The sequence below is a fragment of the Ambystoma mexicanum genome, chromosome 9 (genome assembly GCF_040938575.1).
Source record: "Ambystoma mexicanum isolate Mex_15411 chromosome 9, UKY_AmexF1_1, whole genome shotgun sequence".
NCBI lineage: Eukaryota > Metazoa > Chordata > Amphibia > Caudata > Ambystomatidae > Ambystoma > Ambystoma mexicanum.
The window spans coordinates 976,944,607-976,969,098 of record NC_090931.1 but is presented as its reverse complement, the minus strand read 5'-3'; the positions used below and the strand labels follow the sequence as shown (position 1 = coordinate 976,969,098).

General features: G+C 42.3%; 1 protein-coding gene across 7 annotated transcripts in view; it reads right to left on the bottom strand.

Moving 5' to 3' along the window:
* The window catches only part of DYNC1I2 (dynein cytoplasmic 1 intermediate chain 2), a 1,097,199-nt gene that overhangs the window by 304,580 nt on the left and 768,127 nt on the right, over positions 1–24,492 (bottom strand). For all 7 annotated transcript variants that reach the window (XM_069616204.1, XM_069616201.1, XM_069616199.1 and 4 more), the window contains one exon: positions 5,499–5,645. In XM_069616204.1, coding sequence (XP_069472305.1) covers positions 5,499–5,645 — 147 coding nt within the window. The remainder of the gene's footprint in view (positions 1–5,498; positions 5,646–24,492) is intronic.

Genomic DNA, 24,492 nt, shown 5'->3' with positions numbered 1-24,492 from the left:
CATTTGCCAGCAACAGGGAAGGAATAAGGTGCAGAATTGTGCATGGTGGGCAGGTGAAATTGTTTGTGTGGTCTATTTTGAGCAAGGTCTATCTGTTTATGAAGGCATGCAGCTTTGGCTACAGCAATACCCTCCTTGTATGTTTTAGTGCTGTCTTTGCCTCTGTAAGGTCTACATGGCATCTAGTCTTTAGCCACAGCTTCTCCTTTCGACAATACTCCTTTTTTTGCATCCTCAGTGATTCGTTATATCACTGATTGTTCCTGCTTCTGGGTTTGTTAGTACTAGTTCTAGAAGCAAATCTATCACAGTTTTTTTGAAGACAGGACATAAGGTTTACATATAATTCAAAACAACTTAAGTCAGCTGAACATGGGAGTAAACCTTTAATTAGATCTTCACTAATGATGTCGTCCATTTTCTTCTTACTACTTGTAAGCTGAGTGCTACAATGTGTCGTTTTTTTGTGTCGCTTCTGTTTCATCGGGATAGCAAACTTTACCACGATATGGTCAGACCATGTAACTGGGATGTTCTCGTGGTGATCCACTTTCTTCGCTCGAAACATCACTATGTCCAGGCAGTGGCCACCTACATGGGATGCCATTTCAGTTAGTAGGCAGAGACCGCGGGAATACATAATATCCTTAAGCTGTGCAGTCAAGGTGTATTCCCAGGTATTTTAAATGAGCACACCAAGTGTAACCCCCCCCCTTCTATCTCCTATCTCCCCTTTTTTGTCTTTTTTGCCAACTGGATTGAACACCATCATTCTGGTTTTAGTGATGTTTATAACAAGCAGGTTGACATCAGCATACACGTTCAATTTAATCAAAGTAGATTGCAAGCCTCCAGGAGTAAGATCCAAGATGGCAAAATCATCCGCGTAACCTAACCACTGTATGGGGGTGGAGCCTAATTTAGGAGAAACAGCAGAAGAATTGTTAAGTGCGACACCCAGATCAGAAAGGTATAAATTGAACAGCATGGGGGATGATATACAGCCTTGTTTAAGGCCTTTGTAAGTTGGATTCCATAAAGTAGTCCCACCATGCTGATCTAATCTGATCTTGACCCTAGTTTGTGAGTGCAAGTAAGTAATCATCCTTAGAAGCCAGTGGGGATGTTCTGATTAAACTACTTTCCCCACGGCCTATTATGATCCACAGTGCCGAAAGCCGCACTGAAATCGATGTATCCCACATAGACCAGGAGTTTCCTAATCATCCACGCCTGTTGGTTGATGGTAGTTAAAGCAAGAGTGTATGCTTTGAAGGAGCTTTTTGGTTTATTATGTTCGCCGTTGAATGCTGCTATGCATGCACCGCCAGCGATTTTCCTTCTTTCTAGGTCGGTAACTTTATCTGCGTCTACCTTGTATAAGCTTATTACACCTTCTGCGTCCCAGGTGGTTCCACAATGTGGTAGGGCAAATTAGGACTCTGATTTGAATAATTCATTATCAGATTTTGAATGGAATCGTGTGTGTGCGGGTCCTGTTAAGTGTAAGGTGGATTTGGATTTGAGGTATACACAACAAAGAATTAATCACTACCTATACTGGTCACCGTTGAGAATGAAATCTTGCAAGTTGAGTGCTGTAAACACCTGTTGGAACTGTAATAGAGAGGTGAGTAGCACGCTCCATTTGTTGTGGTTATGTCGAAAAATACAGATATTTTGGGATAGTGTTTTCCAGAGGATGGAATTAGTCTTGGGCTTCCCTATACCTAGCGAGCCTCTCCTTGGTGTGCTAGGTTTGATTCCATTGGGTATTGGATTGTCTAACAGCAAAATGTTCTGGTTATATAGAGCCCTTCTCCTGGCTAAAAAGCAAATTTTAAAATTTTGGAAAAGTGATGCTTCTCCGAATACTGAGGATTGGTTGCAAGGTTTGTGCCTGCTATCCAAGAGAGAGAGGGTGTCCTTTAAAGCAAAGGAGCAACTTGACAAATATGAGAGGATTTGGGGAGCATTTAATGATCTCTATACTTATCTATTGTAGTCTAGGAGAGGTTTAACAATTATTATTTTATTTTTTTTATTTTTATTTTATTTTTATTTCTCTATTTTATTTTTTTCTTCTTTTCTTCCTTTCTCTCTCATTTTAATTTCAATTCCTGATTGTTCTTTATGGATAAAGTTAATATGATGGAATTGCATAAGTATTCTTTGAACATTGTGTTATTGTATTACATTTTGTTGTCAATGTGTAATATTAAATGTATAAATAAAGTTGTTTTTTTAAAAAAGTGTTTATGGTAGTGCTCTCATTCTTCCTGAAACATGTCTGATTATAAGGGATAATATTAGAAGATTACGCCCAGTCCTCAAGCTCTTTAAGGAGGACCTAGGCAAAAATCTTTGCAGAGATATCCAAAATGGTGAGTAGGCGGTAGATTATGATGGTCGCCCTTTTTCAGAATGGGAACAATTATACTATCTTGCTGCAAGACCTCAATACAACAAAAGAGCCGATGTAAGGCATGTGGGACAAGACTACAGGATCTGACTTGACGAGTGTGCTACAAATCCCGTCCGGTTCAGGAGCCCTAGAAGAATTACTGTCTCCAATAATCCTGTAGACATCATCGGGACTATGCAGAAAGTGCCAATTATCCCACGGCATGTTATGAAGGGAGAGGTCTACCAGGGAATCCCCAAACATCTGCTGAATATGTGAGATCCAACCCATTTCAGGTACGCCATTAATGTCTCTAGAGATGGAATCCCTACCATTTAAGATATTTATGTTTTACAGCCTTCGCCTTACAGCTATGTTCAGTCGGATAGAATTCTGAAGTAGCTATGGCGCGTAGTAAACTCCCTCTATTCCCGATTCCCTTATCATATGCATGCTGATGGGAGTTCTTTAAACCAATGCCCACCCTGCGCAACATGGGGGGCGCAGGGGCTGTCATTATACAAATACTCAAGTGTCACGCACGACCGTGAAAGCTTTATCTATGTTCCGGTCTCTCCAAGTAATATAATTTATGCTAGGGTTAACACTTAGATGATCAGTAGATCTAGAACTGGGAACCAAAGCTTGTAAATTCAGGCGCACCATGAGAGGGAAATGATCACTCTCAAAGCACTGATGTACATACATCAACAACGAGGGTGGCCAAGTTATCAACAAACACGTAGTCCAGTATGCTATTCCTGCCATTTCCCACCCGATTGAAATTAGGCAGGGTATCACATGGACAGGCACCATTAACCAGATGGAAACCATTAGAGGAACACAGACAAGCTCAGCTCTTCCACCATCGACGGGCCCTAGAGGATCCCCAGCCCTGCGTGGGTCCCCCAATGACAGACCATTCACCCTTGGCAGAGGTGGAGTACATTGGAATTTTAGCATTAAATTCCGCACAGAGCAGAACCGGACACCCATAATTCAAGTCATTTAAAATGGCCTCCATTTCCCTGAACGTAGCAGAAAAGCTACCTTTGTACGGGGGAATGTATATGTTAATCAGAAACCTCTCCCGGGAGAAAGTAAAGCTAAATTCACGGGGAAGAGTCACTTTGGCCATTGAAATGTTCGCATTAGAGGAGGGAATTGCCACAATACCCACAGGGTTTTGAACCCCCAGTGCAAGGCCCCCTCCACCCCCCTTGGGGCATCCTCTAGGACCCTGAACTGCCTGGCAAGTTACTATATTCCATCCATCAACCACGATAGCTTGTATTTGATTTTAGAGGTGTGGCCGGTGACTAGGGTCTACACAAAACAAAAAAAACAAGCACAAAGGTTTAAAGTAGGGGTCAGGCCCCTCTCTGTTAAAACTTACTGAAGATTACTTTGCGGCAGTCCTCTCCTTCCCCCCTTTTGTTTTGACAAGGCCAGGGGACTGGCCTTGTTCTCACACATGCTTTATAGAAGTTCTTTTGTTCACAGATTGGTTGCTGGGTTTAACAGCAGGGGGGCTCCGCCCCTTTCTTTTGTTCCTCGCTGAGAGTTGTCTCTGGTGGCATATGTGATGAGGACGTTTTTGGCTAATATCATGTGTGTATAATCCTTGTTTTGTCATAGGGGACAGAACAATGAGTTTTCTCCTGCTGCTCCAATCCATGAGCTAACAGAGGGCCATTGTAGTAAGAACCTGTTCACAAGAACAGAGATCAGCTGTAACTGTAGGAAAGCCTGACACCATTCTGTGTACTCCTATTAGGGGGCTCACTGTGACTGGCACTGCCTTGGTTGCTTCTTGTCTGTGCATATTGGCTAACCTTTCATGCCTGCATGACTCTTGCTCTGCTTCTGGTTTGCCATCATCTCTCCAGCTTTGTGGTGTCCCAGTCTCAATCCTCTGAAAGAGGGGCACTCATTTGTAGTACCTTTGTGGTCTTCTCAGGCTGAATAAAGTGATCTTGTAGAACAGAGCCTGTTATTTTTGTTATCTGGACATTTCATTTTCATACTAGAGGTATGGACTTGCATATGTGGGCAGGATGACCCTCATACTGTCACTACAGAGCATTGCTGGCCACAGTGCTTTGCCACTACCAGATCCCCTTTACCTATGTACACTGCCTTATAACTTGCAGCAAAGAAAACTGCTGCCTACAATACCATAACATTCTTGGACATAGACTGAGATCAGTCGTTAATTAACTTTTTAGTATCATGGTACTAATGACGCTTACAAGAAGGAACGTCGTCAAGGCAATCCATGAAGACTTGGTGCAGAACAGCCGCAGAGAAGCATCAAGCCCGGCTGCTGTATTTCTTGAGGCCGGTCATGTATGCCATTTGTCAGAAGGAGGGAACAAGGAAGCAAAAACATTTGTGCAAAGAAAAAAAAAGCAGAAGTGAATAGGTCACTTCCAAATAACTGCAATAGGAGACAGCATAGATGGGTACATGCAGAAAGAAAGTAACAAGGTGTACGGGTTGGTGAAACACTAATAGGACAGATGCATCGGGAGATGCCGAACACTAAGTTTCCAGTAAAAGCCTTAAATGAGTCAACATATCCTTTAGGTGGTTTTCTGGATTTGACTTCAGTGCATGACATTTGCAAGCAGCCCGGAAGGAAAGTGAGCAGGACACCAGAGTCCTAACAACTCTTTAGCAACTAAATACATTATAAAATAAAAACAGATTTTCAAGCCAGAAAACATTCTATCAATTGATACCATGTATTTGTTTAACAAAGGGCATAATATCACTAAAAGAAAAATAACAAACTCAACCCCTTGCTAGGGCTACAAGTATTATAGGCGATTTATATTGTGTTTCATGCAAGACTTCTCCAGCTGCTCAGCGCTCGACCGCAGATCAAACCCATTTTGCATGTCATCGTCCTGTTGTCAAGCAAGTCTGTTGCCCCGAGTTATCCTCCCAGCCATCAATTATGAAAGCAAATAATTTCTCTCTAATTAGCTTGGAGAAATCCTGGACAACGAACCTGCTGATTTGAAGTAGTCTAAAATATGTAACTTTAGTAGGCATTATAAATCAATTAATGATTTCTTCTGACCCTTACCGTATGAGCAGCTGCTGAAAGTGGAGTCCTCTGCACTGGGGTTCTCTTATTGCTGCGATTGTCCCACAAAACAATTTGACCCGAATATGTGCCACCAACAACCAAATTGGGATGAAATTTTGCAAAAGCAGCGGACATAACTGCTGACTGCAGAAAAAGACAAACATACTTTTAGGGATAAACATATAAATAACAATGAAAGAGTAAAGAAACAAAGAACATACATTAGAATGATTTTCAGAGCTATATAATGTAACACAAATATATGCCTGTGACTAACACTGTACATTTCATGGCCTCATTCCAATCCATTACTTGTTTGACTTTTGCCATCTAGTGAACTGATGTAAACCCTGTTTAAGCTATATGTGTTAGTATGTTGTAGAACAGCTGGTGTGAATGAGGTGGCTAATTGAGAGAGAAAGAGGACCATGTTGTCTTTCTTTAACAAACAGCCTGTTTTCAATTCTCCAGACTGCAAACAAAAACATCTAGAGAGTAGCGGCAGGACAGAGCTAGGCACAGATCAGGTTAGGTTAATGTGAATTACTACAAGACCAAAATGAGCATTAGTGTTTAAACTGTCATAAAAAGTTTTAATAGCATGCATAGGGAGAATTCCAAGTAGACTCTCTGCAGAATGTGTCTCCCAGACTACTGGCTTGTTTAGTACAACTAGAAGCGATGGAACGTCGGTTCCCCACTCTGAATATATAAAGCTACGAAGTGTCACCACCATAAACATTTTACCTACATATGCCACGCAGGGATGTGGTACTTCTGGCTTGCACACATCAAAACCACAAGATTCACACCTTCCTTTACTCACTAACCTTGCACACCTTTCTTTGCAGAACCATGTGCCCAAGGGACATTAAAATGGCAGAAGCTGCATCATACTTAACTTTGCAATACATTATACTAGATTAATCGAATAGAGGCCAATAAAATTAAATGTTGGTATAGGTCTGAACTCATATGCCAATGGGTACAACAAGAGGCTACATATATCCATACACTTGCAGAAAAACAAACAGATTGCTGCATGGGACAAGGAAAGAAAAACATAACTAACTTCAAATACGTTTTGTTGAGAACTTTGAAGACAATTCAAGAGACACCCCTGCCACTTTGCAGTATGCTAGTCACCCTCAGGGTCAATCCAGAAGCATAACAGAAAAGAAGTTTGATAAGAGACTGCTACACCAGCTACCTACCACATTAATGATTAATTTGCTGAACAATGATCTAAAGAAAACATTTTGTAAAGAGGGTTCCTTTATTTGCAAGTAAAGGGCCTGGCAATGAGTGCAGCTTTTACACCCAGCCTGGCCAATCCATTTATATTATCCATTGAGGAAAACAATTGGTCTACGACAAGAGTACATATGGTGAGAATAGTCCTAGTGCTTGTACATAGTTGATGTTCTGATTTAGGGAGGGAGGTGGAGAAATGGATTCAATAGCCTTCAATGAATCACTGAATCAAAAATATAATTCCAATTTAAGAGTACAACATGAAACAAATATTGCTAGACCTCCTGAATTCTAAGAACAGGGAGATCTTTGTAGCAAACTATTTCAGATGGATACATACAGGAATACGGTCCTCTGACATAATATTTCGCCCCCAAGATCACTGTAGCATAATATACAGTATAGGCTAATCTGAAGAGCATCAAGGAAGTAAGAAAGCTTGCTTCAAACAGACAGGAATTTTGAAATTGAGATTCATTGCAAGGGTTACCCTGTACACCCGTTACATCACTCATTGAAGTGGGCTTGGTATACCAACAGGACATGTCTGCTGAAGCCCAAAAACCAAAACCAGGAAGACAGGATTTGGACACATGCAAGAAGGAATGCAAGGTTGGTGCTCAAGAGGCCAGCACTGCAGGCGAGTGTGAAGTATACCAACGTTGGACTAGAGGTTGTCACTTTTTATTGAACAACAGCGCTTTGCAATATGAACACCACCCTTTATCATGGGGTGTTACAAGCTAGCATGAACATTACCAGTGTTGGAGTAGTTAGTCCTTCTAGCTGTCCTATGACCCTCTTTAATTTGCATTATGGAGTGTGTTGAATTACAGAAATGTGTGTTTTTCTTTCCTTTTGGTTTTTCAATTTTACATTGTGAGATGCATTGATGGATGGATGGATGGATGTCCTGAAGAATTATAAATCACCCTTGGGAACAAAGCATGTTTTAAGGAACCAGAAGGTATCCCTGTGACATTAGAGTAGACACAACAATAGAAAAGTGACTGAGCCATCATACTAAAGGCTGCAAGCTATAACACAGCAGAAAATGGTAAGGTCATGATTCTAGAGCAAACATCCTGCAGTATGTGAGAGCACTACTACCATAGGAACATTTATATAGCAGACCTTATACATCTTGGAACATTTCAATGGTTCTAATAAGGTGCACTGGTAAGTAAACAATCACTGGTACCCGGTTGTATAGGCAAACTGTACAAATAGAAGTTGCCTTTGAAAACCTTCCAAGGCCCTAACCCGTGCACTCTGTAAATATGTGTCCAAGTAAGGGACTACTAATAATTTAACAAATAGTTTTTATCAGCAAAAATCATATAGTCTATAATAGTATTTTTCCATTTAACACAACCTTTTTAAGCAAAACAAATATAAACATAATAGATTCAAATGGCAATTACTTGTGAGAATTTCACAAAATGAAGCCATGAATAAGGGTTCAGCAATAGAGGAACTTCTTGACAGCAAACGTACACAGACCAGTCCTACATTGACATACATAACTACCTTTTCTAAACAAAGTCCAAGAATTCGTAATATTGTCAAATATACATTTAGAAAGGGAATGAATTTAAGGAATCTACTGATCAAAGCCGATATGTCAAATGTATCCAGCAAAGCCAAGCTTCAGAAAAAGAGGGGAACGTTTCTATGTTATAATTCTCAATACTGCAGCAATATTATTAGAGGAGAATTGACTTTACATCCACATACATAAAAAGATATGGGTTAATGACTACAGTACCTGTGATTCAATGAACATGATATATGCCATCAAATGTCCATGTGGAATGTACTAAATTAGTAAGACCAATTGGAAAGTGAAGACTCGTTGGACAGAACAGAAGTCCAATATTAAAACGGGTAATTTAACATTGCCAATAGAAGACATTTTCTGGAACATAAGCATAATATCTCACAAATAAGGTTTGATATATTAGAAGTTCTTAAACAACCCATCAGAGGAGGGAACATAGACACTTCTCCAAAGAGAAGCATTTTGAATAGACAAAATGGATACAGTAAATACAAAAGGTCTCAATGAGGAATTAGAACTATGCCGTTTCCTATACCTGCCTGCTTGTATCAGTACATTAAACTTTTTCATTGAGAGATTTTGTCTAACACTTCAAATAGCGTTATATTGTTATATAGAACACGAGTATGAGAAGAACTAGAATCCTGTGAATTTTGTTCGAAATCCATTACCCACTAATGTATTGACCTCAAAATATTAAATATATGATTGTATTATGAATATTGAACCAATTTGATAAATATGGAAATTAGTGTATAGAACTGACAGGAGCTTCAGTGTTGGAATGATAAATAAGTTGCTACTGACAAAAGGACCCTGTTGATTGTGATTGAAGTCCATAACTTACTGTTGTTTTAAACACAAAACACTGCATATATGATTACATTACAAATGGTAAATTGTGTTGATAAAATTGTAAATCATATTAGATGACATATCTCCTTTGAAGGATTAAAAATGTTTTTGAATTATCTACAGGACAAATTAATAATTTATTACTGAGAATATCTCACTTTGACCCAACGGAAGCTTATATAGGCTTGATTCCTAACATCCGTTAGGTAAGGGTATAATAGGGGAAAACCGGATAGCAGAGTTGCTCTGGTGTTGATGTATATATATGCAAGTTGTATAATCTCAAAAGGGTTGGATAGCTTCACACCTTTGAAAGTAGAGATTATCCCCTAAATCTCTCCAAGTTTAAAGTATTGTCATGATCACTACAAAAGCCTACGGTTTGGGACTATTACCACAGGATAGCAAGTTTACTTTGAGTAACCATCTGGGGGCTAGATGGGTACTGGCCTGGCGTGCCAGGCATTCCTCATGCTTATCAGCACATGAACCTTAGTGGGACTCATAGGAGATACATGGGGTTTGGCGTTCCCCTAAAATGGCGGCATTGTGAGCCGCACGCTGATCTACATGTGAGAACCAGTAGTTGAGTGTGGTGGACTATTTAAGCCCCGCCTGTGCTTCGCATTGTTTCCGCCGACAACGGCACAATGCCTACCGGCGCTCTGTTTCATAGACCTTAAAAGTAAAGAGAAAATTAATGTTAAAAGTTACCAGAGAGAGAGAGACCACAGACAATAGAACCAACGTACCGGACTCTATTCCGCAGCAGTTCCTAGCAGGGGAGCTCCTTCTGAGTTCTGCACCTCAGACCAGCCGCAATGACTTGGCGCCCTTTCCCACAACGACAACCTGAAAGACGAGGCCCAAGACACAGTATCACATCAAAAAACGAATTGCAAAATACTTATCAAGTCGATGCCTCTCCATATTACAAAGCAAGGAAGTCCAACTCTACAGTGCCAAGAATTGCAGTCGCCTCACCAACTACTTGCGCCCCTGCTAGACAGCAGGACGGAGATCTTCCTCACTAAAACCCACCAGTGAGAAAGAGGGTGAATCAGAGTACAGGGGAAAAGCATAGCAGAGTTGGTAGGGGTAAGAGGTTCTGACCCACAGGAGATTCACTCCTTGTCCTTCTCTTTTTACTGCAGAGGGTTTACCATTCCAGCACAGTAGTAGCAGTACCCATAGAGCTAGGGCAAACCTATGCTCCTGCAGAGATAAGGTAAGCGTTACAGAACGCAAAGCCATTTCTTAAAAACAACTCTGCCAGAGAGAATGGAAACCACAGATATAGATAACCTGTCCCAGCTGCTGGGGTAGCTATGTGCAGAAGTGCATGCAGCAGGTCTGAAACCAATTCCCTGCGCCGGGAACTGGCAGTAAATAGATTGCACGGACGAGTTAGACCGACACCTACTCCAAGCGCAGACAGGTCAGGCTCTGCTTCCCGGTGGGGTTCCCCCAGCTCAGATTCCACAGCCGGTTGCCCCTGTCCAGGTGGTTGTACCACGGAACATTGCGCTAGCACCTCCAGAATGGTTCATGGGGGATCCCAAGCACTTCGCAGTATTCATGAACCAATGCCATTTACATTTCCTGTGTAGACCACAGGTTTTCCAATCAGACCAGTCTAAAGAGGCATTTGTACTATCCTACTTGGGAGGACATGCGGCGGACAGGTCCATTCCTCTCATCAACAAGGATGACTCTCTGTTACACAATTTTCCTGGGTTCCAGTGAGAAATGGAGAAACTATTTGCATGTCACACTCGGGGACAGGTATTGGACAATGGTTATTGTCCCTGCGACAAGGCAGTAAAAATGTGCTGCCCAATGTGGCCACCTTTAACCGGCTGGTAGCAGAAACTAACTGGCCAGAAGAAAAATGAACAACGCTGTTTTATCGCAGACTGCAGGGCAAACTGAAGGATATTCTGGCCCAGGTAGTGAATCCTCCCACGGGATGTGAAGAATACATCGATTTGACCATCCAATTGGACCACAGATTGCAAGACTGTCGGGTGGATCATTCTCGCTCAGAGAACCAGTCGTATTATGTCTGCCCGAAAGAAAACTTGGCCCGTCATACATCCGAGGCCCATCCTGAGCCTATGCAATTGGGGGGAATTCGGGGTCCCATCTGAAAGGAGGAAAGAGCGAGAAGAATGCAGCAGCAGTTATGCCTTTATTGTGGCACTGCGGGACATTTCCTTTGCGACTGTCCCATAAAACCACCCAGAAAATCAGTACCTTAGATAAAGGAGAAAAAGAATATCAGGTGGAAAACTACACCGCCCGGCAAGCAGAGAGGTTGGCTTGTCGAGCAAGAAGGAATCTCCGATTTCTCATTTCCTTGTCCCCGTCATACTGATTAGCCACCATCAACCCTCCAAAACGCATGCTTTAGAAGCATACACGGACAACGGTGTGGTAGGCAATTACATGGATAACGGACTTGCAAGCAGAATTGGAATCGCAGCGTGCCCTAAGCCAGTGGCTGAGAACGTAATGGCTGTAGACGGCACTCGGCTGGTATCGGGACCTGTGATACAGTGCACCGAGGATTGCACTTTGCTTTGCCAGGATGGACATCGAGAAAAGATTTTGTTTGACCTAATCAGTGCCCCGCAGTTCGAACTTATTTTGGGTATTCAATGGTTAGAAGAACACAACCCGCACATTGATTGGCGCACCAGGAGCTTGACATTCGCAGAGGAGTGCAAGAACTCATGTTATAGAGTTGAAGAGGACTCGGTTAACCTGGTACAGGCCGTGCGAAAATGTCGGCCCTGCACTAGGGTCGTGGGTATCCTGCCTTCGGAGTATTGAGATTTCAAGGACGTTTTTGAGAAGGAACAGGCCATGGTTGTACCACCGCATCGGCCATACGATTGCCAGATCGATCTCATACCTGGATCCCAAGCCCTGTGCAGTCGGATATCCGCCTTGACGGAACAGGAGAACACTCATTTGAAGGCATACCTTGATCAGTACCTCGCTAATGGATTGATACGACCATCGAAATCGCCTGCGGCCCCTCCCTTCTTCTTCGTGCCTAAGAAGGAAGGGGACCTTTGTACTTGCATAGATTATTGCACGCTCAATCAGATCACTGTAAAGAACAGATCCCCGTTTTCACTCATTTCGGTGTTGTTGGACCAAGTCAAGCATGCGAAAGTATTTACCAAGTTAGACATTCTGGGAGCCTACCATCTTGTGCTGGTCAAGAAAGGTGATGAGTGGAAAACCGCCTTCTGCACCCCGTACGGTCTGTACGAGTATCAAGTGATGCCTTTGGGACTGTGCAACGCTCCTGCAGCCTTCCAGAATTTCATGAACAACGTGCCACGAGAGTGGTTAGATGTGTGCGCAGTGGTGTACATTGATGATATAGTAATCTACTCAGCCACAGTCCAACAGCACATTTATCATGTTCGAGCTGTTCTCACTAAATTACGGCAACATCAACTGTACGTTAAGCTTGACAAGTGCTCTTTCCATGTGACGGAAGTGGAGTTCCCGGTATTCGTTCTGTCACCACAGGGCATTCAGATGGATAACAGGGAAGTGGAAGCAGTCCTTACCTGGCCATCTCCCACATCTGTAAAAGGAGTCCAAAGTTTCCTGGGATTCCTCAATTTTAATCGCCGTTTTGTATCTGGTTTTTCTCAACTTGTGCATCCTATCACATCGTTACTTTGGAAGCACAGAAAATTCAACTGGACAGTCGAGGCTGAAGAGGCGTTCCAGGCGTTGAAGAGCAAGTTCACTACGACCCCAATGTTACAACATCCACGACCTGATCTGCCATTTGTGGTGGAGACCGATACTTCTAATGTTGCTATGGGAGCGGTACTGTCCCAAAAGAATCTAGATACAGGACAGCTGCATCCAGTGGCCTTTTGGTCTAAGAAGTTTTCTGCAGTTGATTTAAATTATGCTATCACTGATAAGGAGTTACTGGCCATCAAGAATGCACTCAAGGAGTGGAGACATCACCTGTTAGGAGCTCGGCACACTATCACTGTCATTACTGACCATCGGAATCTGCAATATCTGCGCTCAGCGAAGGGACAGTCATCTCAGCAGCTCAGTTGGGCTCTGTTCTTTGCAGAATATGACCAACACTTACCACCGTGGGGCGCACAACTGCAAGGTGAATGCCTTATCACGCATAGGGGAAGATGAAGAGGTCTATGTTACCCCAAATCCAGTGAACATCATTCCTTTAGAAAAACTGTTAGGAGTTGTTGGTGTTACAGACTCCACCTTAGAAGATTTGAAGGCAAAGATTCAACTCAGTATGACAGCCACAGAGTTGGAAGTCTGGGGGACTAAAGGACCTGGTGTTCAATACAAGATAATTTACCGCATTTCCAAGGACATTTATATCTGCCCACACAGGCCCTGCAAGAACAGGTCTAAGCAGACTATCACTGTGTGCTGTTGCAGGGTCATCCAGGAATCGCTAAAACCACAGCCAAAGTCAAGCGGTTGTTCTGGTGGCCTACAGGGCATAAGGATATCATCGCTTTTGTTCAGACTTGCGGAATATGTGCCCAGAATAAGTCTCCTAAGCAAAAACCTGCAGGGTTTCTTCAACCTCTAGCTGTTCCACCGGTACCATGGGACACCATCTCTAGGGATTCAATCACAGAATTGCCACCCTGTTCCGGCTTCAACACGATTCTGGTGGTGGTGGACATGTTATCCAAGATGTCTCACTTTGTAGCTCTGAAAGGAATTCCGTCAGCGTTCGCCTTGGCTTTGTTCTTCCTGAAACACGTGGTACAACTTAATGGGAGCCCGTCAGCTCTAGTGTCGGATAGAGGCAGCCATTTTGTATCCTGGTTTTGGAAAAGATGCTGTGAAATGGCAAAGATAGGAGGTGCGTTTTTTCACCAGTCATCACCCGCAGACTGGCGGCCAGACAGAGCGGACAAACCAAACCCTAGAACAATATCTCAGATTTCTCCTCCATCAAACGGATCACGCTTGGGTGGAGCTGCCCTGGATTGCTGAGTACGCTTATAACAATTCAGTGCGTGCATCTACAGGATTTACTCAATTTTATACCTTGAATGGTTGCCACCCACGGACCTCAGCTTTCAATCCGCCAGAGTCTTTGGAGATGCCTGTGGTACAAAATCTAGATGAAAATATTGCTTGAGCTAAAGAAGAGACCTTGGCACTTCTGGCTGTTGCTAAAGAGAGTCAGACATAATTTGATGACAAACACTGTAGAGATGCTCCGAGATACCAAGTGGGGGACAAGGTGTGGTTAGCTTCCAGACACATCGCTCTTAAGGGGCCAAGAAAATTTGAGCCTAGATTTTTGGACCAGTTTCCCGTTGAAGCAGTCATCAACCCAGTTACTATGAAGTCAACCCTTCCACCCAATATGCGGATACACCTGGTGTTTCATGTCTCATTATTGAAACCTGTCTGTCCAGGAACAAGAGTGCAGGAATCTCTAGGCACAGTGATTATAGAGGGTGACCCAGAGTTTGAAGTAAAAGAAATTTTAGATTCCAAAATAGCCAGAAGGAAATTGTTTTACCTGGCGGATTGCAAAGGGTATGGCCCACAGGACAGAACTTGGGAACTCAGTAACAGCATTCATGCTCCCCGGCTAGTTAAAAGGTTTCACCAGCACCATCCAACTAAACCAGGGCCGGAAAGGTCCACCCTTAGGAGGGGCAATGGATGAGGGGTGGGGGGGTGTGAGAAGCGGTCATGATCACCACAAAAGCCCATGGTTTAGGACTAGTATCACAGGCTAGCATGTTTACTTTGAGTATCCATGTGGGGGCTAGATGGGTTCTGGCCTGGCGTGCCAGGCATTCCTCATGCTTATCATCAAATGAACCTTAGAGGGACTCATAGGAGATACAGGGGGTTTGGTGTTCCACTAAGATGGCAGCATTGTGAGCTGCAGGCTGATCTACATGTGAGAACCAGTAGTTGGGCGTGGTGGACTATTTAAGCCCCGCCCACACCTTTGCACGTGCTTCGTGTTGTTTCTGCTGACAGCAGCACAACGCTTACCGGCGCTCCGTTTCATAGACCTGAAAAGTAAAGAGAGAATTCATGTTAAAAGACACAAAGTTACCAGAGAAACCACAGACAACAGAACCAACATACCTGACCCGATTCCACAGCAGTTCCTAGCAGGGAGCTCCTTCAGAGTTCCGCACCTCAGACCAGCCGCATTGACTTGGTGCCCTTTTCTACAATGACAACCTGAAAGACAAGGTACAGACTTCTAAGAATTACAAAATCAGAGACCGCACATTGAAAAAAGGCTACGTATGCATATGTACCACAGACTTCTACGGACCTTTTCCGTTTCAAAGAGTTTTAGAACGCTCAGCCATCTAGAAAACAAAAGCACCAAAGGCCACGTGAGTTATTTGGCTTCACCGTGCGCTTTCTAATTACGCACTCAGACTAACCTCTATGACCAAGACGTTGTGGGTGTTCCGAAATGCCCGTATCACCTACATGTGCCTTTTCTTCATCCTGCAAGAGGGAGAGAATGGAAAAGCAGAGAATTAAGCACTACAGAGGCAGCCCAGCACCAAAGACAACTCTTGACCACAGCAAGGCACAAGACACAGTATCACATCAAAAGCGAATTGCAAAATACTTACCAAGTCAAGGCCTCTCCATACTCCACAGCAAGGAAGTCCAATTCTACAGTGCCAAGAAATGCAGTCGCCTCACCAACTACTAGACAGCAGGATGGAGAGCCTGCTCACTAAAACCCACAGGTGAGAAAGGGGGTGAATCAGAGCACAGGGGAAAAGCATAGCAGAGTGGGTAGGGGTAAGAGGTTCAGACCCACAGGAGATTCACTCCTTGTCCTTTTCTCTTTTTACTGCAGAGGTTTTACCATTCCAGCACGTAAGTAGCAGTACCCATAGCACCAGGGCAAACCTATGCTCCTGCAGAGATAAGGTAAGCGTTACAAGTATAATGAAAACACTTTCTAGGCTATGCAATTATTCTTAAATTAACCCTTCACACAAATATCATATCATTTTTTGTGTCAAAAACATATTCTATTCTTGACTGCTACCGCCGACACGTGTTCCGACCTCTGATCGTCTTCAAAGCTATTCTATGTACAGTCAATTAACATAATATTATGGAGAAATAATGTCAACATGATTAATCATCACAATAAAATACAGAACAAATAATTGTCCATTGATATCACCATTTCAAATCCGAGTTTTGGTAGTTCATAGATGAGCAGGAGAAATTGAGAGAAGGAAAACCTTCAAAATAATAAAATAAGACAAGTAGGTATTCAACTCCATTAGTTATACTTGCAACCACAATTGAGGTTAAGTATAATCTTTTTTCTTCACAATATTTCAATTGATATGTAGCTTTGTTAGCTAACTAGATTCATTAGCATGATGTGTCCTTAATCAATTTATGGATCTCATGAAAACGGAGTCTGGCTGTTAATTCTCTTGCCATACTAATCCTTTAAACATTACAACATTAATTTCACAGGATTTTAGTTCAACAAGTGTCTTAGTTTTAAGGATAAGTCGCTCACCCACACCTGTGTGACCCTTCATTAGTACAAAGCAATTTTTGCCCATTAATATTGCCTAATTTTTGTGCAATATACCAATGAATGTATATATCTTCTACGAGCAATCTATTCTGTTATCCTACCATAGTGAGTAAATTGTGAAAAATAGTGTGATGTTCACCACCTTAGTTATATCATGGCTGTGATGCGTTAGTCTCAGATTATCAATTGGTCTCAGTCACCAAAAATGTCTTGCTTGTCTATTCTCCTATGAGAGGATATGTACGTTCCTAGGTAAGTGTAACCAAATTGTTGTTAATATTCCTGAAAATTGATGGACAGTCCTTATCGGATTAACATTTAAAACACAGTTCTCATCCCTTAATTGTCTGTGTAAATATCCAATCATATTTAGTGAACTCTTGTTATTCGGTCAAAATGATCTCAATAAATCGATCAGCATCTGTGTGCATATTTAAAATTAGGCATGCTCACGTGATAGCCATTTTGAAAGTCAATTTGTATGCAAGTAAAGTGACGTACGTCAGATACTCACGAGTTCCTTTCATTTTGTTAACAAAGTATGCCTTTCTGCGCAACGTACATGCGCCGGTGAACCTTTATTTTTAAGAATATTGTGATATTGGATTTTGTGTATGCGCCAAGAGTTTTTGAGTCGATATGAATATATATATTGTTGTTCAAATTGAACCAGTTTACTTATTTTGCCTGGATTCTTATGTACCATGAACCATATTGTTATTAATTATCTCATTAGTATGATTTAGTAGCAACTAAATGCTGGATTGGATGATCCACTGTCGATAATTGAAATTTGTGATCGCGCAGTCTGGGTGAGCAGCTAACCTTTTCCAAGATGGTGTATACCAATATTATAGTTCAAAATTGGGATTCCAAATCTTCCATCATAAAAATACATTAATTTCATGTTAACCGTTAAGTTAATTTTTTAAACAGTGCAATTTACATATATTTGATTCTGCCCGTCTTAACATGAGTTTCTGGTCTCCCCCACGGACACCTATTTGTACTTTACGTAATGTAATGAATCAAATGTCATCTTTATTATCCATTTGATGCTATTCCTGCCAATGGGCGGACAATGGCAATCTAATGTCTTGTGAATTCAAACTAGATCGATGTTCTCGTATACGGATACCTAACTCACGAATTGTACTCACCACCATATAGATTTCACGGCATACACAGATAATTGCATACACTACATACTTGGATCTGCAGTTGATGAGATCCATGCTTGGAATTACTGTACCATCATAAGGTGTGTATTTGTTAGTATCAAAATGCACATGCTTACACATACTGCAATTTCCACATCTATAGAAACAATGTGTTCGCTGTTTCATCTATTCACAAGTTCTTAGACTGCGTGTGTCTATAGGTTTGAGCAAGGAATGACAATTTGTTTTAGATGGTGGATGACCAAGTATATACAAATGTTGGCTTATCTATATCCGTAAAATGTGCCAATGTTTGTTAACAATTCTAAATAAAGAATTGTTGCCTTCTGAAAATGTGGTAATAAGACTCACCTTTTGGTGTTCTTTCATCTTATTAGAGCTTTTTGGATTTACCATGTCATCTCTGCGCTCTCCAATAATTTTATTACAATTGGTAGAAATACATTCTTTACTATATCCTGTTGCACAACATCTCTTGCTGAACTGGTCACATTCTAATTCAAAATCCGTATTTGTACTGCAATTCCTGCGAGCACGGTACAATGCTGCATTGGGGATGTTGTTAATGATCGATTTTTCATGACAACTGGAGGATGAAAAGGGTGGAGTTGACTTTTGTTGGTTTCCTGAATGTCTTGCGTTCTATTTTGTCATTCTTAATGTATAAATTCTAATCTAAAAAATCTATGCTGCTCGAGTCGCTATATCCTATTAATTCTTAACCAAAAACACTGTAGCTGAGATAAACAATAAATTGCCGAAATGTATCCGAGGTACCCATCCAAATTATAATAATATCATATATAAAGAATTTCCACATGATGATTTGATGTTTGTAATCTGGATTTGTCAAGGGATGAGTTAGTTCAAATTGTCCCATGAAAAGATTTGCCAACGATGGGGCATATTTAGCACCCATGGCTACCCCCTTAGTTTGAAGATAGTAATCTTGATTAAATATAAAGTTGTTAGTTAAAGTGAACCATAAAAATTCCTTGATCATTTCTATATTTTGCCTGTTGCCGAAAATTGTGAATATTTGAAATCTATTGCTTGTATTGCCAAATGATGATCTATTGAGGTGTATAATGATTTGACATCTAGAGTAGATAGTAAAACATCTTGTTTCCAAACAATAGTCGTAAATATCTGCGAAACATGAGTTGCATCTCTAATGTAGGAGGGTAATAGACACGCTAATCAAACATCAAGTTGAGCTATGTATATAGATAAAGTTTGTTAACAATTCTAAATAAAGAATTGTTGCCTTCTGAAAATGTGGTAATAAGACTCACCTTTAAACCCTAAGTAGCCCAGCCAATTCCATTAAGTACTAGCCGAAATTCCAGAAATCTGTCAAATGGTTTGTGGATTTTTGGAAGGAAGTAAACTGTTGGCATAATTGGTTATGTTATATTTAGGAATATTCACTCTTCATCCATTAACAATTCTTTGTTATGCTACTTAGAAATAAGAGATGTTATTTCTTTCACTACTGTCTTTGTCCATTTAGATGTTAATTTCCTGTAGATTGCTCAATCGAATGCAATCTTTTCTATTCAGTATCACAACAAATTCACCTTTGTCAGCTGCTTTTATTACTATGGAGTGGGTGCGTGAAAGTTTTTAGAGCGATGCTTTCTTCATAGTCTAAATTGCATCCCTTGTAATTCAATTGCAGTCTAATTCTGTCCATGGGACGATGGATCTCTCCAATGACTGCTTTATGAAAAGTGTTTATAACACTTTCAGTAATTACTTGAGGACTGCATTTCTTACATTTCTATGTTTCAGTGATGGATTCCTAATTCTTCACAGTTTTGATTTAGTGTTTTTTCAGAATCATTTTCTAAAGATAATAAGAGAAGTGTATTCTCTATATCTGAGATTGTCAAACTGATCAAGGGCATATGTTTTTCTGGTGTTTTATAAGTTATAACCTTGTGATGGAAACTCTTTTTAGTTCCAATTTTCTAATAAACTTATATAGGTCAATTTGGAAATCAATCAAATTAGCTCTGACAGTTGGGGCAAACGAGAAACAGATCTTTCCGCTTCTGTTAGATCCCTGTCTGGTTTGTTTATTATTAAATTCTGTTTAGGCTTTCCAATATTTGTTTTCCAGATCCCGATCTTGTCATTCTTTTTGTTTGATTTGCATCTCCGCTTGTTGCAGTGTCTGCCTCCTCTGATGATGTTCCTGGTATTAATATACCTTGTACAAGTGGTATTTGGAATCTTACTTGTATGTCATTTTGTTGTTGGTTGCCTCTTCTGTTTCTGTGTACCTTGATCTGATGCTATATTTAGGCCGAATATTCAGATCATAATTTAACAAGATTATTGATTAATTTTATGTATGCACACAGATGCTGATAGAGTTATTGAGATAGTGTTGACTGAATAACAAGAGTTTTCACCAAATCTGGATATTTTATTTACACAGACCAATAAAGGGGTGAGAAAAATGTTTTAAATTATATTATTCCAATAATGACTGTCCATCAATTTTTGGAATAGTAACAACTAATTTGGTTACACTTACCTAGGAACATACAAATCCTCTCATAGGAATAGACAAGAAAATAATCTGTGGTGAGTGTGAGACCAAATTGATTATTTGAGACTAACACAAGACAGGCATGATATAACTAAGGTGGTGTGGATCACGCTATTTTTCGCAATTTACTCTCTATGGTAGGACAACAGAATAGATTGCTCGTAGAAGGTATGTACATTAATTGTTATATTACACTTGGTAGGTAATATTAATGAGCACAAATTGCTTTGTACTAATGAAGGATCACACAGGTGTGGGTGAGTGACCATATGTGGACCTTTACTAAGTGGTGAGAATACCTCATATTATTACATTAAATTAGTTTTTCACATTCATTTTTTAATAATAACACTGTGCGTCACTATGGCTTTATATATTTATGTTTAGTTACAGAACCTCCCAATAAAAGGTGGAAGATAACCTACATAAATATGGACATTTCTCTTTTTGGGTATACAATAATTGTTCATGATAAGTATTTAATCAGTACTAATTGATTAATGGCTAAATAGAATTATATATTCTCTACATTAAAGAATTTCACGTATCCTCCTGATGAACAAGTTACTTATCCGTGGTAATGTTCTTTTGACTGGATGTTCCTCCCACGTATTCCGCATCTTATGATACCTCCATATCCAGCTTCAGCTGCCTCTGAAACTTTTTACAGCAGGAAGGGCTGCACGTTGATGCCTGTCGACTCGATGTCCCTCGAGGGGCCTCCGTCTCAGTGTCATCAATGGTATATAGCGCGCGCAAAGACTGTCGGCTTCAATTCCGATTTTTACGTGTATTGGTTTATCCTACACCGGACAGCTACTCACCCTGAAAGAGCGTAAACTGCATGGTAGTGTCAGCCCCCTGGGGCTGAACCTCCCACAACTCCGACTTTCCCTCTTCCTCCTCCTCCTCCTCACCTGACAAATAGTCCAGAACTGAAGAAATCTGCGGTCGGCGGGCTTGATAATCCTGCTTCTTCTTCTCTTTTTTTTCTGAGTAAGAGTCTCTCTCCCGGAAGGAAGCCACAGTGCTATGCTGTTAACTAGCACCGCCTGTGGCCCCTCTCCCGAAAGGGACGAGAAGGGGAAAAAGCCTGCAGGGCACAAAAAACCCCAACTGTAGGTAAGTAGTAGCTGATGTCCGTTCTGGAGGATGTAGAGCGGAATGCGGACTCCAAGGATGCCGTGGACAGGGCCAGGAGCCAGCGGAGTGTTGACACCAGGTAAGGGAACCAACCAAAAGCTCCGGAGAGCAAACAGGGAAAGAGGTATGGAAACCAAGCGCGGAAGTACGGGAATAGAGCGAGGGAAAGAGGCGGGGTAGAGACCCCAGAGAGAGGGAAAGTATTTCGTAGCGGTGCCTAGAGGAGGCAGTACCCAGAGAGAAAGCACAGGAAAAGAGCGTTGTAGCAACCGAGAGAGAGCAGCCGCAGGGAGGCTGACCGAAGCGGGTTGCAACGCACAGTGAAGAGGGAGGGCGTGGCTAATAAGCCTCCCTGTCCGCTGTTGCCGCAACGCTAGACCGCTGCCGTCAACGTCGGAGAAACGTGACGGTCAATTCAATGGCGGCCTGCAAGCCGCAATCTGGACCACAGGGTCCACGGAAGGCGGCGGCGCATGACAGTATGCCCCCCCCAAAACTGCACCCCCCCGGTTTGCCAGGGTGCACCCTATGGAACCTCCTGAGCAAAACCGGGGCTTTGAGATGTGAATTGGGTTCCCAGGAATCCTCAGCTCTAGAATACCCTTTCCAATGCACCAGATATTCCAGGCGACCCAGCGTATAGCGAGAATCACAGATTTGGGACACCTCGTAGTCTACATCAACCTGTGGCGGAGCCCGTAATGGAAGGGATCTAACAGACGAGCCCTGACCAGCTTCACGAAGGAGGGAGGAGTGAAAAACAGGGTGCACTCGATGTAGGCAAGGGGGCAATTTCAAACGGAAGGCAACAGGGTTGATCTTGGCCACAATTGGATAAGGACCAATGAAGCGGGGGGAAAGTTTAGACGGTCGGGTCCACCGGGGTAGAAACTTGGTAGCAAGCCATACCCTGGTGCCCACCTTCCACTCTGGCACCCCCAATCGGTGACGATCAGCTTGAGTCTTGTAAGCTATTAGGCTTTCCAGCAGACTGCGTCTGGCTGTCCTGTGGGCCTCCCGTATCATGGACAACGTGTCCTCCACTGCAGGGAGATTGCAAGTAAGAGAGACACTGGGAAATATGGAGCGGGGATGAGTCCCATAAGTACAAAAAAATGGAGTGAGACCAGAGGCAGAGTGCCGAGAATTGTTATATGCAAATTCCGCCGTCGGAAGGAGCGACACCCAATTGTCTTGTTCCTGATTGACGTAGCAAAGTAAGTACTGTTCGAGAGTGCCGCTCAATTGCTCCGTCTGCCCATTGGTCTGTGGGTGGAAACCCGAGGAGAGTGCCCTTTCGATGCCCAACTGCTGACACAACGCTGACCAGAACTTAGAGATGTATTGGCTGCCTCTGTCAGAAGTGATCTTATCAGGGAGGCCGTGGAGACAAAATATATCCCTAAGAAACACACTAGTCATCTCAGCCGCAGTGGGCAATCCGGGAAGAGGAGAGAAATGTGCCAGTTTGGACATGGAATCGATGGTCACCATGATGCAGGTACAGGCTTGAGAAACCGGCAAGTCCACTATGAAATCAGTGGAGATATGACTCCACGGACGCAGGGGTACTAAACCCTGTTCCAGTGGTACGATATTTACTGCTATTACAGATGTTGCAGGATTGTATAAATTTCTTGACCTCAGCTTGAATCCCTGGCCAATAGAAATATCTCTTAATCAGTTCCACCGTGTTGGATTTTCCTCTATGGCCGGCCGTCTTGTGATCATGGCACCACTTCACAACCTGATGTCGTAGGGTGGAAGAGGGTATGAAGAGTCGATGATTGTGAATCAAGAGTCCGTCTTTTTCCGTGAATCTTTCCTTTACTTCACTGTGTTCAGACAGAACGGTAGCTTCTTTAACTTGCTGGAGGAAACTGGCCGCCTGGGTGAACACCCGATTCCTGGGAAAGTGTCTTTCTGGTGGCTGAAGTCTGGAACCTTCCGACACCTCCTTCCGGGATAATGCGTCTGCTAGTAGATTCTGGGAACCAGGGATATAGGTAATCCGAAAATCATACTGGGCAAAGAAATGTGCCCATCGGGCCTGGCGAGAATTGACACAATCCATGTTCTGGAGCACCTGCAGATTTTTGTGGTCGGTGCGGATGGTGAATGGACAACTACCTCCTTGTAGTAGATGCCTCCATTCTTCACATGCCAGTTTCATGGCCAGAAGCTCTCGCTCGATCACAGAGTAGTTGTATTGACTCGGGGTGAGGGTCCGTGACAAATAAGCAATGGGGTGTTCTTCCCCGTCCTGTTCCTGCAGTAATACAGCACCTATCGCAGCTGCCGAAGCATCTGTCTCAAGTATGAATGGTTTACTTTGGTCTGGATGGCGCAAAATGGGAGCTTTGCAAAACAGTTCCTTTAGATGAATGAAATTCTCTTCTGCCTTGGAATCCCAACAAAATGGCAGGGAAGTCTTCTTTAACAGACGAGTAATGGGTTGCACTACCTCAGAGAAAGAGGGAATGAAATGTCTGTAAAAATTTGCCACTCCAAGGAATTTCTGTACTTCCTTGACTGATCTGGGAGAATGCCAACTCAGGATCGCCTCCACCTTAGTCTTATCCATGAGGATACCCTGGGGAGACAGAACGTATCCTAGATAAGGTACTGAGCTGACCCCAAACTCGCATTTCTCTCTCTTTACCAAGAGTTTGTGTTCCTTAAGCCGATTCAGAACTTCAGTAAGATGAATCTGATGTTGCTCAGGGTCCTTAGAAAATATCAAGATATCATCCAAATAGACAATAACAGACACAAACATGAGATCCGAGAATATCCGGTCCATGAACCTATGAAAAACTGCAGGTGCGTTAACCAGC